General features: G+C 36.5%; 2 protein-coding genes across 5 annotated transcripts in view; one reads left to right on the top strand and one right to left on the bottom strand.

The window, feature by feature from the left end:
- The first annotated feature begins 944 nt into the window (after positions 1-944).
- Positions 945-2,741, top strand: ccka (cholecystokinin a). The gene is made up of 3 exons (XM_058747234.1): positions 945-1,015; positions 1,742-1,984; positions 2,323-2,741. Exons 2-3 carry the CDS (start codon positions 1,744-1,746, stop codon positions 2,451-2,453), a joined length of 372 nt encoding a protein of 123 aa, XP_058603217.1. The 5' UTR covers positions 945-1,015; positions 1,742-1,743; the 3' UTR covers positions 2,454-2,741.
- An 8,100-nt stretch (positions 2,742-10,841) lies between these two features.
- Positions 10,842-14,343, bottom strand: part of trak1a (trafficking protein, kinesin binding 1a) — a 49,807-nt gene continuing 46,305 nt past the window's right edge. For 3 of the 4 annotated variants that reach the window (XM_058746289.1, XM_058746287.1, XM_058746288.1), the window contains one exon: positions 10,842-13,418. In XM_058746289.1, the coding sequence (XP_058602272.1) occupies positions 12,653-13,418 (766 nt within the window). In that variant the 3' untranslated portion in view covers positions 10,842-12,652. The remainder of the gene's footprint in view (positions 13,419-14,343) is intronic. The other variant, XM_058746290.1, reaches the window with a different exon arrangement.

Raw genomic sequence — 14,343 nt, 5'->3', positions numbered from 1 at the left:
TACAAGACTTACTGTAAACCTCAACTCTTATATTTTGAAGAAACAGAGCAAAAGGGATATATATACACAATAAAAACATGTATATTTGTGCATCTGCATCTTTGCACATGCATTATAGACTTTCTCCTTTTTTAGTCTTCCAAAACCTTTGAAATTTTCTACTTAGAGAGAGATACTGTAGTTATTGTAGTATATCATGATGTTCATACCAATAAGTTGCTTTAAAAAGGGCTTATTCCTTGCATAAGCAAAGTATTACACTACTGTAGTAGAAAAATGTATGGTTCTCTTAAAATACATCATTTTGGCAAGAAGAAGTAGTAGAAGAAGAAAAAAAAGGGATGATTATATAAAATAAAAACATACTTTAATATATTAAACTAAATCACAACAATATTAAATGATTTATTAATTAACTATGAATGCTATTACTGTCAAGTGTAATGATTTTTATTTTTTTACTTTGCATGGTTTTTGTACTGTGGTGGGTATGTCTTATGTAAAATCTGGGTACTGAAAAAGAAAAAAAGAAAAACATTAAGAACCACTGCTACAGAGTGTCAAACAGTGCAGTGCACATTAAAGACATCAGCATCCATAACATCAAAATGTGCATCCTATGCTCCATGGCCAAAGAGGAATGGAACCTTATTGGTAGGGGGAGGAAACTCAGTTGTTGTTGAGGTTTGTGCATATTTGTAATTAGGATGGTCTGACCTCTGGAGATCCCTCGGTCCCCTTGAGTGACAATGTCACAATCTATATCCTGTGAGAATACCCTGCTGCTCTCGGTTCTGCGTCAAGCTTGCGCAAATACACAACCTCATTCATATACACAGACAGTTGAATTGCGCCTGTCACTACGTGGGTCAAACAGAGCCAGCCCACTCAGAGCGCTATTTAAGGGCCTCTCTTGCACAGTGCAGCGAAGTTTCAGACACACACTTGTTCTGCAGTCAGCCTGTGTTCTCCATCTCTCTCTCTCTCCTCCTCTCTGCCAGAGTTTCACCTGAAGGTATGATCTAAATCTTTCTTTTATTTGAATGTGGAGTGTTGCATGTGTGCAGTGTTACATGCTTCTGTGTAAAATCACTTTTTTTTTACACAGGCTACAGTTGTGTAAAATATCATGTAAAATTGTATATTGTGTAATATGCCATATATCCCATGGTTTTGAATTTTAGTTTGTAGATTTTAAATCAAACAAAGAAGATACGAAGTGAGAGAATGAGATGCGCTAGTGATGCAGTTTCAACAGAAATTTCCATTTCAGTTCCTTTTGCTGTTGCTTCTTAGCTTGAACCCAAGAGTTATTTAGGGTTATTAGTTTTTTAATATCTCTACACCCAAAAAAATAAGGTTTTATCTGAAACTAGTGAAATAAACAGAATAAAGCAATAGTTGAGACATTGTTACACATCTGGTGTTTAATTCAAACATATTTACACTTTTTCTCTGTAACTGTGCTGGGTTTCGTGTCTTGAACGGAGGCAGAGAAGTCTCAGTCTTCTTTCTTTTAGCAATCTTTTTTTATTTATTTTGATGGAGGATCTTTTAATGGAATTTAACATTTTAATATTTTTAAGTTTGATGTAAAATCAGGTTAAAATCAGTTCACTAGACTTGTATGAATTTTAGAACCTTTTTTACTCATTAAGGTGCATTTTGCAAAAGCTCATATATGAATAGGATTTTAATGAAGCAATATTGAAGCTCTAACATGTGTGTGTGTTTATTTCAGCCATGAACGCTGGAATCTGTGTGTGTGTGCTGCTGGCTGCCCTCTCCACCAGCAGTTGCCTTTCTCTCCCCACACACTCAGAAGATGGGGGTCAGTCTGATCTCGGAACTGTAGTGGAACACACACGCCACACCCGTGCAGCACCCCCCAGTGGACAACTCAGCCTGCTGTCCAAAGCAGAGGATGACGAAGAACCCCGCAGCAGCTTGACTGAACTACTGGCCAGAATCATCTCCACCAAAGGTGGAATTCACCTTTCAAATGACTCTTTTATATTTACTGAACTTTTATAAATTGTCCCTAATGCATATTATGTTATACCCTATAAAAACTATGATCATGCCGTTTCAATAGCATTTCAATCGCATTAACTTTGGTCAATTAGAGTTATATATTCCTATTTGAGATTTCTATTGAACCTCTACTACAGCAACAGGAATTACATGATAATAATATAATAAATAATACTGCTACTAATGATTTATTTCTAGATTTATATAAATAGATAGACATGTAAGCAATTTCCAAAGGTTCCTGTGCTTAAATAAATAAATTAATATGTCTTTGTGCATTTCATGCAGGTACATATCGCAGAAGCCCCTCTCCAAATGGCAGGTCCATGGGCAACAATCACAGAATAAAGGACAGAGATTACTTGGGATGGATGGATTTTGGCCGACGGAGCGCAGAGGAGTATGAATACTCCTCATAAGATCTTTTCAACAAATCATGTTAATCAACCTGATTAGCCAATCATCTGTACAGAGTCACCCATTTTAATGTCAATCAAATCACATTCTGAGAGCTCGGTCTGATGTAAATTTGTTTGTACAATGGAGATAATGCAATATATAAATATATGTGTCCATCTATATATTTATTTTGCAGAAAAAAATGAGTGAGAATGTAGTCTCAACTGCTTTTATTCTCATAACTCATGTATATATGATTTTGTCCTCATTTTAGACATATCACAGGTGTCTACGAATAAATCATTGCCTTAACTCACTCATCCGAAGTCTCATGGCTATCGTAACTCATCATGCACTTGAAATGCAGAAAGAAAAATCACGTCGCATAGAAATATCTAAGTTTGACCAGTATAATGTGCATTTTGGACCATTAAACAACACTAACAAGTTACAAAACAAAACAAAAAAAACTGGTAGATTAAGAAAAACTAAATCAACAGGCCATTTAGCTTTTAGCTTTTCTTAGCATAGCTTTGATTTATTATCTTAGCTGAATCCACCACAGCTCAGCGAAGCCATTTGTGTGGTGTTGAGGGACCAAGCTAACAGATTACAGTTAATGATCTTATTATGAAAGCTTTCTCTTATTTGCCCCCTGAAGCTGAACGGCTAGCATTACAGCACTAGTGCCACGAGTAGCCTTCAAATCCAATTCTCTTCCCATCGCCTAAGGGATAGATTAGAGTTCAGGCAATAATACTCGATTCTGCTGTACCGGAGAACAGGGTGAGAGACGGAGAGAGAAACACACGCAGGCGGTTAGACAGGGAGACGACGCTCCATGGTTTATTGCGCAAAACACTTGAGTTAGCACATAATGGATGAATCGTAGGCTGATGATTGCAAGCGAATGAAGGGCTACACCAAACAAAAAGAGCCATTATGCCACAGGTGTGCCTTAGTGAAAGAGATTTCATTCTGTTAGACAATATAAAGTGAACCAATAAATGCACGCTTACACACACAGTGCCAAACATGAAAAGGTTTGCAACCAGGGCAATTAAATGTGTTCTGGCAATGCAGATACGTTGTCTGAGCCAACTAGACAATTCCCTTATTCCCTCTTTCTTCACACATAGACAAACACATCTTTGAAGTGTTTTTCACTGACTGATACTAAACAGTTTGGTTTTGCTTTATTGAACACAGGTAGACTGGAGACTGGCACTAAAATGTCACTAACTCCATTGTACCCAAATTTCCTGGATTATATAACAACACATCAGTCATAACTAAGGAAAGACCTGACATAATTAACTTACAATTCACTTCCTCTTTTGAGACATTTACTTAATTTAATTGAATGAATTATGATGACTGGCACGATGGATTATGATGACTTTATGCAGTGAACTGACATATTATTTAGCAGAAATTGATTTTCTACTTAATCCCTGATCTAAAGTATGAGCAATAATGATGTTGAATAGTTTGTCTGAGCAAGCACTGCTGAACTATAATTAATATAGGCTATAATATTTTAGATGCTGTCAATGTGTTCATATTGTGTTTTAAGCTAGAATCCACAGGGTTGACTGCTAGGATTAGACAGTCTAGTGCAGGGGTACTAAATCCTGTTTCCAGCCCTGCTCCAACACACCTGTCTGTAATTATCAAGTGATCCTGAATATCCTAATTAGCTGGTTTAGGTGTGCTTGATTGGGTTGGAGCTCAACTTTGCAGGAAGGCAGATCTCCAGGGACAGGATTGGGCATCCCTGGTCTAGCTTGGCTACGTTTGACAGCCCTCTGTGGTTTACATCAGTGGAGCAGACCTGGAGATTTGGCCTGAACTTAGCCTTTTCTTCTTCAGTGGGGTTGACTCATTAAGAGACAGTTATTATTATTATTATTATTATTATTTTTGTCTATGGTTGTTCCAATCTCTTAGATAAAGTTCTTAATTTGGAGCTCAGGAAACCAGGTCTGGAGCTTCTTCTTCTTGAAGTCAGCCTTTTCTTCTTTAGTTGCTTTAGAGTTGGATACTCCTGAAATAAAATAAATAAATAAATAAGGATACAATTGTTGGCAAAAATCTACTGTGTAACAAATTGTCAATGTATCCACATATTCAAGATTTAGAGAAAAGTAATTGTGGTTGCGGCACTGGTTGAAGTTCTTACTTTGGGGGTCTGGAAACCAGACCTGGAGCTTTGTCTTGAACTTTGCCTTCTCTTTCTTAGTCAGTTTGAAATAATAAAAATAACAAAGTCTTTTAATATCAAGTCAATTATCAACCATGTGGTTGCAGCCTTGAGTAAAGGTCTTACCTTGGAGCTCAGGAAACCAGACCTGGAGTTTTTTCTTGAAGTCAGCCTTCTTCATTTCAGTGGGATTAGGGTCAGATACTTGTGCCATAAAAAAAAAGAATAATCTACTGTCTAACATGTTGTGGATGTAACCACATATTCAAGATTTAGAGAAAAAAGTATTGTTAGTTGTGGCACTGGTTGAAATTCTTGCCTCTAATTTTAGGAAACCAGATCTTGAGCTTTTTCATAAACTTCTCATTCTCTTCCTCAGTCGATTTAAAGTTGGCTACTGGTGAAACAATTAAAAAAGTAATTTGGAAATTTCTCTGAATATCTGAGGAAAACATCGGTCCCTCTCAGCATCTATAGTGGCTGCAGCCTTGGCTAAAAGTCTTACCTTGGAGATCAGGAAACCAGATCTGGAGCTTTGTCCTGAACTCAGTCTTCTCAGTGGGTTTAAACTTGGCTACTGGTGAAAAAAAAACAGTAAAAATGAAATCGGTGCATGAAAATCCCATGTTGATCAACCATTATATCTTGGGTGAATGTTTGTCCCACTTTGTCAGGTGATCACGACCTTTGCTGATGTTCTTACTTAATATGTGTTGATGTCATGTGCATTAAGAGAGTGGGTATATTGCGTATAGAGTTGGCTACAGGTAAAGTAAAAAAAAAAAGAAATTCAGTAACTGAAAATTCCATATTGATCAACTATTATTCCAATACCTTTGCTGATGTTCTTGCCTTGGAAGTCAGGAAACCAGACCTGGAGCTTTTTATCAAACTCAGCCTTCTCATCCTCTGCTGGTTTAGAGGCAGCTACAGGTGAAGTACAGATATCATTGTTTGACAAATAGTGATAATAATTTACTGCCTAACATGTTGTGTATGTAACTGCATATTCAAGATTAAGAGAAAACTATTTGGCCCTGGATGAAGTTTGTACCTTGGAATTCAGGAAACCAGACCTGGAGCTTTGTCATGAACTGAGCCTTCTCTTCCTCAGGTAGTTTAGAGTCAGCTACTGGTGGACCAAACAAAAAAACATTACGACAAAATTGTAATTTATTTCCTGAATTATTTAATCCATTGTTATGACATTATTGGTGAAACTAAATTAGATTAAGACAGAAACTGAAATAAAACTTAAAGAATCGGTGAATTCGTGATAGTTGTCATGACCTTTCCTGAAAGTTTTAACTTGAAGGTCAGGAAACCAGGTCTGGAGCTGATTTCCAAACTCAGCCTTCTCTTCTGTACTTGGCTTAGAGTCGGCTATTGGCAGAAATGATAAAATAAGAAATCTTAGAGACAGTTCCTTAAGATAACTTTCTAAATCAGTTACTTTAATGTGTAACAAATTATTGAAGATTATTGGGGTCCAATCAGTATTACTGAATATTAATATTAACTAAATCTATATACACAGACACAGTGGTCTAAAAATTATTTGGACAATTTTGGACTAAAACACCACATTTAAAAAAAAAAAAAAACTGTAATACTGCATTTGTATTATATATAAATATATCAAAAATCTGGCATCTGTAAACAAATTAAAGTAACTTTGCTTTTCTGAACTTGTTCTAGATACTTTTTTTTTTTTTTTTTACCTACTGGTCTCTATATAATATAATAAAATACCTAACTACATAATACTACTATTGTTAGAAATTTTTTTTTCTCCATTCTGTCTCAGAGGGAGTTTTGGTTCCTTGCCGCTGTCGCCTCTGGCTTGCTCAGTTGGGGACACTTAATTTCTAGCGATTATCGCCGATTTGATTGCACAGGTACTATTTAAACTAAACTGAGCTAGACAATGACATCTCTGAATTCAATAATGAAATGCCTTTAACTGAAAATTGAGTGTTTAATCTTATCATTATACATTACTGACACTCTATCCTCCAATTTGATACTGTTAAGTGCTTTGACACAATCTGTATTGTTAAAAGCGCTATATAAATAAAGGTGACTTGACTTGACTATTATGTTTTTGATGTATATATGAAGTCAGTCCTACTCCCATGTTGTGCATTGCTACCCAATGCATTGTATGACAATGTTTGAAAAATAACCTCACCTTGCAGGTTTGGAAACCAGACCTGACACTTCTTGCTGAACTCATCCTTCCCTTTAGCTAATGGTTTTATTAAAAGGACTAATAATAAAAAAAGTATTACTTCTTTAAATGGTGCCACTTCAAGAGTGCTTCTATACTGTCTAAATAAAATGTACTTTAAAATGTTGTCAAATGTCCACACATGATCCATGATTACTTATATTTGGTGCTCTTACCATGAACATTTGGAAACCAGTTCTTCAGTTTCTCTTGAAACAGAGAACGGTTCCTTTCAACGTCCCTGGCAATTTTAACCATTGCTGGATAAAACCGGGCAGATAGTAATCACCATGAGCGTATTAGACTTTCTACTCTTTCTACACAGTCTCTCGATCAACTCCTCACACACTTCACAGAATTAGAGTTTTCCACCACTGTTATATAAGGTGTGTTTCCACGACATCATAATGTCTACGAACATTCTAAAAAATAGCCAACATTCCTCGCAATCGTTCATGGACATCTTCACTTATTATAACTATTTTAAAAAAGCCTAGGAATGTTCAAAAGACATTGCATTAGGTCTGCTTGTTTTTAATTTGTGTCACATAAATAAAAGTTACTTGCTAACATGCGTTGTAATTTTATATAATACTTTTGTAAGTATTAATATACTTATAATACTTTCTTAATGTTGGGAAAGTGGATGTTTATTTTCAAATATGACTCAGTAGAGGATGATTTCTTTGTGTAGTTCATTTCACTGTGGATTCTAGTCACATTTCAACACAGAATGCAAAAAGACTTCTACAATATTACAGATTTGCAGGAACATGTGTTAATTTTAACTTTTAATAGATAAGCTATTTTCACCTGGAATTGGATGCTATCTACAATATTTAATGACAATATTTTTATAAGGTACATTTTCAGTTTATACATGCACAAGGTATCAGTAGTTTGTTAGCTAATATTGCATGAATGAACTAATGAAAACATAACTCTTGTTAGCCATATTGCACATTGCAAGTAAGAAATGTGCACCATCTTTGTACGTCTTTTATATGTATTTTATATAGTAAATATAAATACAGTATAATGCTGTAATCAGCATTTTCACGATTTTTCACAGCAGCTGTAATAGTAAAAATATTACAAAAGTCTTCAAAACAGTTCGATACTTATTTCATATGCAAAGATGTCACCCAATCATAAGCAGTGGGTATTTACAAGTCTTAAAAGAGACCTGCCCATTTAAACTGTTGAAATCAGATGACTAAAACAGGGTAGAAAATGTCATTTTATTTCTGAATTATGACAGTTTTTGATGTAAAAATCCTACTGACATTATAGGAAACATAACATAGAAAAACACAGCTTGTAGTACAGTATAATTAGCTATTTTCTAAGAAACAGTTTTTGAGTTTCTGTTCAAAATGCAGTTGAACATAATCCTCTTCCCCACAATAATAAACATTTTGGATGTTTTCCTTAATTGATTATAAACCAGTTATTTAGATATAGACTTTCTCAACAGCTTGACCAAATCTTCCCTATTTATCCAGTTCTTGAGATATTATGAGATATTATTATTGAGATATTATATTATGGCAATGATGCAATATTTGGAAAGTTGGTTTTGCAACAAAATGTTTTTACTAAATATTATCTCATAAGCTCAAATGGCTACCATGATAATAACGCTCATTTATATATTAAAACAAACTGAATCTTAGGCAATTACTGTATAAATATTGTATTCTGTGTTGCATGTAAGTGAAAGGTAAAAACGTTAAAATCAACCAAATATTGCCTAAATGTGTCTGTATTTTTGCCTGATATTCTTTGTATTTTTCCTGCTCAACAAACAGAACACCTGTGAATGTGCTTGTGGTGTCGCTCCCGTTCTGCCGTGGTTGTGTTCCAGTCTATTTTTGAGCCATAATTTTCAAGGTAAAAAACAACAACAAAACAAAACCTAACTGTTAGTCATCTTAAGGTAACTACAAGTATTATGTGTTTAAATCTCAAAATAATTCATACTGTATCTAGAGTTGTGTCGGCTAGGAATACGTTCAGATGCTGTGACATAACAAACATGTTGCATTGTGGTATACTGTATAGAGCTGCCTGAAGTGAACATGAGTCGACTCATTCCCTTAATCAAAATCGATGGGTTGACGATATTTTCATACAACCTTTCCTCATCCACTTGATAATGTGGAATGCACTTCTAAATGGAGGTGGGGATTGGTGTTTAGGTAAGTTTGCATGTAGCTATATTTCACAAAGCAAAGTGGAACGTACCCCTTGTCTCTCCCTTTGAAAGTAAATTCGGACCTCACAAGATGCTGGAAACTTTCCTCAGAGACATGGAAGTGTGGTTATAAAGGAAGGGACTTGGTCAGCAGCAGTACTCAGGTATGCTGTGGTGTTTAAATGATGCTCAATTGGTACTAAGGGGTCCAAAGTGTGCCAAGAAAATATCCCCACCTGCATTACACCACCAGCAGCAGCATGAACAGATGATACAAGGCAGGATGGATCCATACTTTTATGTTGTTTACACCAAATTCTGAGTCTACCATCCGAAAGTTGCAGCAGAAATTGAGACTCATCAGATCAGGCAACCGTTTTCCAGTGGCACCTGGTGTGGTATAATGCTGCTGTAGCCCATCTGCATCAAGGTTTGATGTGTTGTGCATTCATATATGCTCTTGGTTGTAATTAAGTGTTTATATGAGTTACTGTTGCCTTTCTGTCGGCTCAAACCATTCTGGCCATTCACTTCTGACTTCTGGTATCAACAAGACATTTCCACCCACAGAGCTTCAAAATCACTTAAATGACCAATCTTCCTCATTCTGATTGGACGTTTCATGACATTTTGTTTACAAGCTGTCACGTAATCGCAGTGTTTTAACTGTGGAATGGTGTCAAATCATTCCACGGTTAAAACACTGCGATTACGTGAGGCAGGCGATGTTCATTCCTGTTTATTTCAACTAGTAGTAAAAACTAGTAGTAAAGAGTAAGGGATGATCAGGCTCACTCGCACTCCGCTCTGCAGTTTAAACGGAGGCGTTTACAGCAATCTGTCGTGCCACATGAAAGAGTGTTATAATGACATTTATTGTTTGAATTTCCTTATCAAAAGTAACAATATTAAAAACTAGAAGTTTCCAAAGAAAGTTCCACTCATGCAGTGGTTAAAACAATGCTGTATTTGTTTGGTACACATACTTTACGTACCGAACCAAATTTTTTTTTCAAGTACAAATATGTGTACCGTTACAACCCTAATGTGACTGTGTATAAACTTTTAGCTGAAAAGTGGTTCAGTTTAGAGTAAAGAGGCCTAAATTACAACCAAAATGTAGCTATATAAAGTTTGAGGAGAAAATAGGCCCACTCAGTAGTCTCGCAGCAACAAAGTGTTTTGTATTTGTGTTCGCAATCAATTGTACAGTGTTTCTATGGAAACCCTCTTCAGCTAGAGAATGTCATCTGAATATCATCACATTGTTAGTAAATAGCTGGTGCTCTTCACACCAAGTGGCCTGTTGATCAGTCAGCTGAGGTCTGGACACAAGCATCTACTCACTCCATGCAAATTTACAAGATAAGGGCCCTAAAGCGTTACTGTCAGCTCAAGATCAAACAATGACGGATTCAGAAACGTGATCTGGCATCTTATGGACTCCCTTGTTGTGACCGCTCTGGTAATTTCTTTTGGACATGTTCTGTGTTTGAATTACACAAGATTGATATGGAGTTGCTGGGTTATTTAGGTTGTGGGAATTTGTAACAGAATCAGATATGCTACTGAATCTAGGTGGATATGAGAACTGAATTGGTGTTGCAAACACAAACGTAAAGCTCTTGTACAAGCTCAGTGTTGGTGAAGCACGCCCTCTTGTGGTCAACAAGGCTAGTGTATCATGAATGTTGAAAATATCTTTGGATATTCATGGACATACAATTACTTGAACAACCACCTAGTTAATAATGCAAAATAAGACAACCGACACAAAATTATCACAACTGGTTTATTGATCCTCTGCAATGGGGAGCTTCTAAAATTCATGAATCAAAACTCCACTTTTCACCAGTGTCATCGCTTTTCCATTTTTTATTTTTTTTCACCTCAAGTTTAGCTTTTTTTGCTTTTTATATATAAAAGTTAGCATGTTTGAATCCTTTGCATATTTACCATTTACAATGTACAAGTAAAATGTCCCTTCAATAATCTGATGAAATAAACACACCATTGAAATCAATGTTCAGTCATGGCAGATACCTCTGTGGTTCTGAAACACATTCAACAAATGTCATGCTGATTAAATGCGCGCACACACACATACAGTACACACACATTTACACCTGACAAATTAAACTTGCTTCAACTAAAAGAAAACACAGACCTTTTCTTTAGAACGACTCATGCACTTTCAACTGTATGTGCTTCCTATACAATACATCAAATATAAGATATCCTTCAAATATCTGCATTGGGAAGTCAACATCACACATAGTTACAGTATTTATGTCAGTGCATACTGTGGCAGGCGAAGCCATTATGATACAGTCTGTCCAAAAAAAAAAAAAAAATCAGGCACTATAAATTCCTATTGCACCCTTGATATCTTTAAAGCTTACAATACACAAATTCACTTGCTTTACATACAACACACATCAGTCAGTAGGTTCCAAAACCACAGCAGATGTACAGTATATATTTTCAGTTGAACCTGACATCCTTTTGACCAAAGAAATTGTAGTTGTGCAATTTTTCTATCAAGTACTTCGATACTGCAATTCCACACATACACTTATAAATAATGTTGGTCTCAACAAAAGGACATCAAAGGATGACTTAACATGAACACGATTGGGTTTCAAGTTCAAACCTGCTGCAATTCTTCATGCAGCACCTTCACAGCCCCGTGGTCTCGGTTTCTCTCTGAAGTATTTCAGTCAGTTGACTTTTGAGGATGTAAAGCGCAGAGAGATTGTGCTAATGTGCAAATTATCACCAATCCATGTCAACAGTGCCCTCTATTGAGAGTCATATCATTGAACTGTTATTACACTGTAATTACTATTATATTACGCATTAATAAGCCATTTTAGACAATTAACATTACACTACAGTTATTTAATTGGATGGACTCGATGGAAAAGGCTTATGTGAAGGTATTTGTACTTATAAAAGCATGTTTTACAGATTTTCGGCACACTAGGGGCTGATTTAAAGCACTAATCAATGGCCATTAAAAAGTAAATTCTGACCTAAAAGTCAATAATAAATGACAAAACTTCATTGTTCACCAATGTCTGGGCTACCATTAGCATTAAGGTGCTATCAGTGCTCTTGCTAGCATCATGAAATTAATCAATTTTGAAATGTCACATCGGAAGACCAGATTTACAACAGTAACAAAAAAAGACGTTTTCTTGGTTATCCTTGAGTAGTTTTTAAATTCAAAAAGTGCTTAAATTAAAAGTCATTTTGGGGGCGTTCATTTTCTGCTTTGATCATATGCTACATTTTCTTACAGCTAGTAAGTGCGAAATGTCCATTTTTTTTTTTTTTTTTTTTTTACACACACAATGACAAAAGCTTGGAATATACCAAGATATGTGACAATGCTGTATGAATTGTACTCTACATATGTTGGTCAGATGGACAGAGAAATAGACAAAATAGGTTGTTATAGCAACTGTTATAACAAAATAATCTATACAAATATCATCTTAACAGGCACTCGAGTTGTCGCAGGGATGATATACCGTATCAATGCAAATTGAAATAAAGGCAAAAGGGGACGACAGAGAGGCAACATTCACTTTTCATTGAGGCTAGTTTGTCTGTGTGGCCCATGGGCCAACAGCAGGTCCTCGCTGGGAGGCCCCGGGCCCTTCATAGCCATACTAGCCCCAACCATAGCTGGGTAACTGCGGTTTCTTCTCATCCCTGAGTTCAGCACTGGCAGTCCCCGGATAGGGGAAGTCACAACAGCGTGGGCCCCGAACGGCTGTCCCGGCCTTCCGATCCCTGGGGTCAAAGTTCTGGGAGCCAGGCTAAACTTCTTCACCTTGTCCACCAGTCTCAAGTTCTGCACGCTGACTTCAGTCTGACACTGCGTATCTGTCCGAGCCCTTTCGTCCGCCTCCCGCACTTCCTTCAGAATGGAGCTGGCTGGCCGTGAAGCCAGGAAGGTTTCGTAGGGGGGGTCCGAGGGACTGTAGTCTACAGGGAGCACTGGACTAGTGGGTTTGGACTTGTTGGGGGAGTTTGGAGGGGTGAAGGGGAGCGTGTCCGGGCCGGTGTGTGTAGGGGTGGCAGTGTGTGATGAATAGGGGTCTGGTGGAGGGGCTCGATCCGCTCGGTCCCAGCTGAGAGGGTTATAGACAGCAGCAGATATACCTCTCTCCTGTAGGAGGCGCACAAGTCCCAGAGAGGTACTGGTGGTCTTGGTTGAGTCGCGGAGGTTGGTGAAACTCTCCGCCAGGCTGAGGCGACGAGGCGTGCAGGGGGTGGACACAGGGGTTGAGCGCAGACTGCTGTTGGACATCACACAGGAAGCCAGTGATGGACCTGACAAGAGACTGAAAAAGTAACGCTTTATTAGTTTGAGTTATCTAGTTATATAAGCCAAACCGTGCACTGATAACTCCGTGAACAATTAAACAAACTGAAATATTCCAATAGTGCTGTGAGTAAGTCAATCAATCAATCAATCCGGTCAATAAAGTCAATCCAAATGCAGGACATTTTGTCCACTAATGTGGTTAGTGTGCTTGCAGTTTAATTGGGATAAATCTGTTTTTGATTGTGCAGGCTATGATTTAAATTTCTATAAAATAGATAGTGGATGCAAAAAACAAAAACAAAAAAAAACTTTTAATACTATATGAATTAGACACAATATGTTGCTGCACAATATGGGAAAGAAATGTGATAATTGCGATTGCAATTTAAAATGTGATAAAAAATGATTTAAAAAAGATTTACTGCACTTTACTGTTTGTAGGGCAAAATTTTGTGATTATAAATAATATTGCTATTATTATAAAAATAAAACTTACTACTAATTATACTACTACTACTACTACTAATAGGATTATAAGGATAATTATCCTATTAGGATAATAAGATGTTCGTGTAAGAACACATATGCAATGCATGTTTGAAGCGCAGCACTATTTAATTAAATAGCAGCTTTTACGGTTTGCTAATCGCACTAAGGCATAACACGATTTCGGGTTTATTTTGATCAATAACTATAAACAAGCAAACAAATAATTAAATATACATTTTTTTATGCATTTAGCAAATACTTTCATTCAAAGTGACTTGCATTACATTAAAAGTATATTTTTTTTCTCATTTCCTGGAAATCGAACCTATGACCTTGACGTTGCTAGCACCTTGCTTTACTGTTTGACCTACAGGAATGTCATTGTTCTATTTTAAAATGATAATTTTTAAGCTAATATTTAATGCAATGGTATTCATACATTATTATTTTGG

Source organism: Onychostoma macrolepis, chromosome 16 (genome assembly GCF_012432095.1).
Source record: "Onychostoma macrolepis isolate SWU-2019 chromosome 16, ASM1243209v1, whole genome shotgun sequence".
NCBI lineage: Eukaryota > Metazoa > Chordata > Actinopteri > Cypriniformes > Cyprinidae > Onychostoma > Onychostoma macrolepis.
Note: the sequence above shows the minus strand (reverse complement) of the source record. Positions and strands in the feature narration are given on the sequence as shown.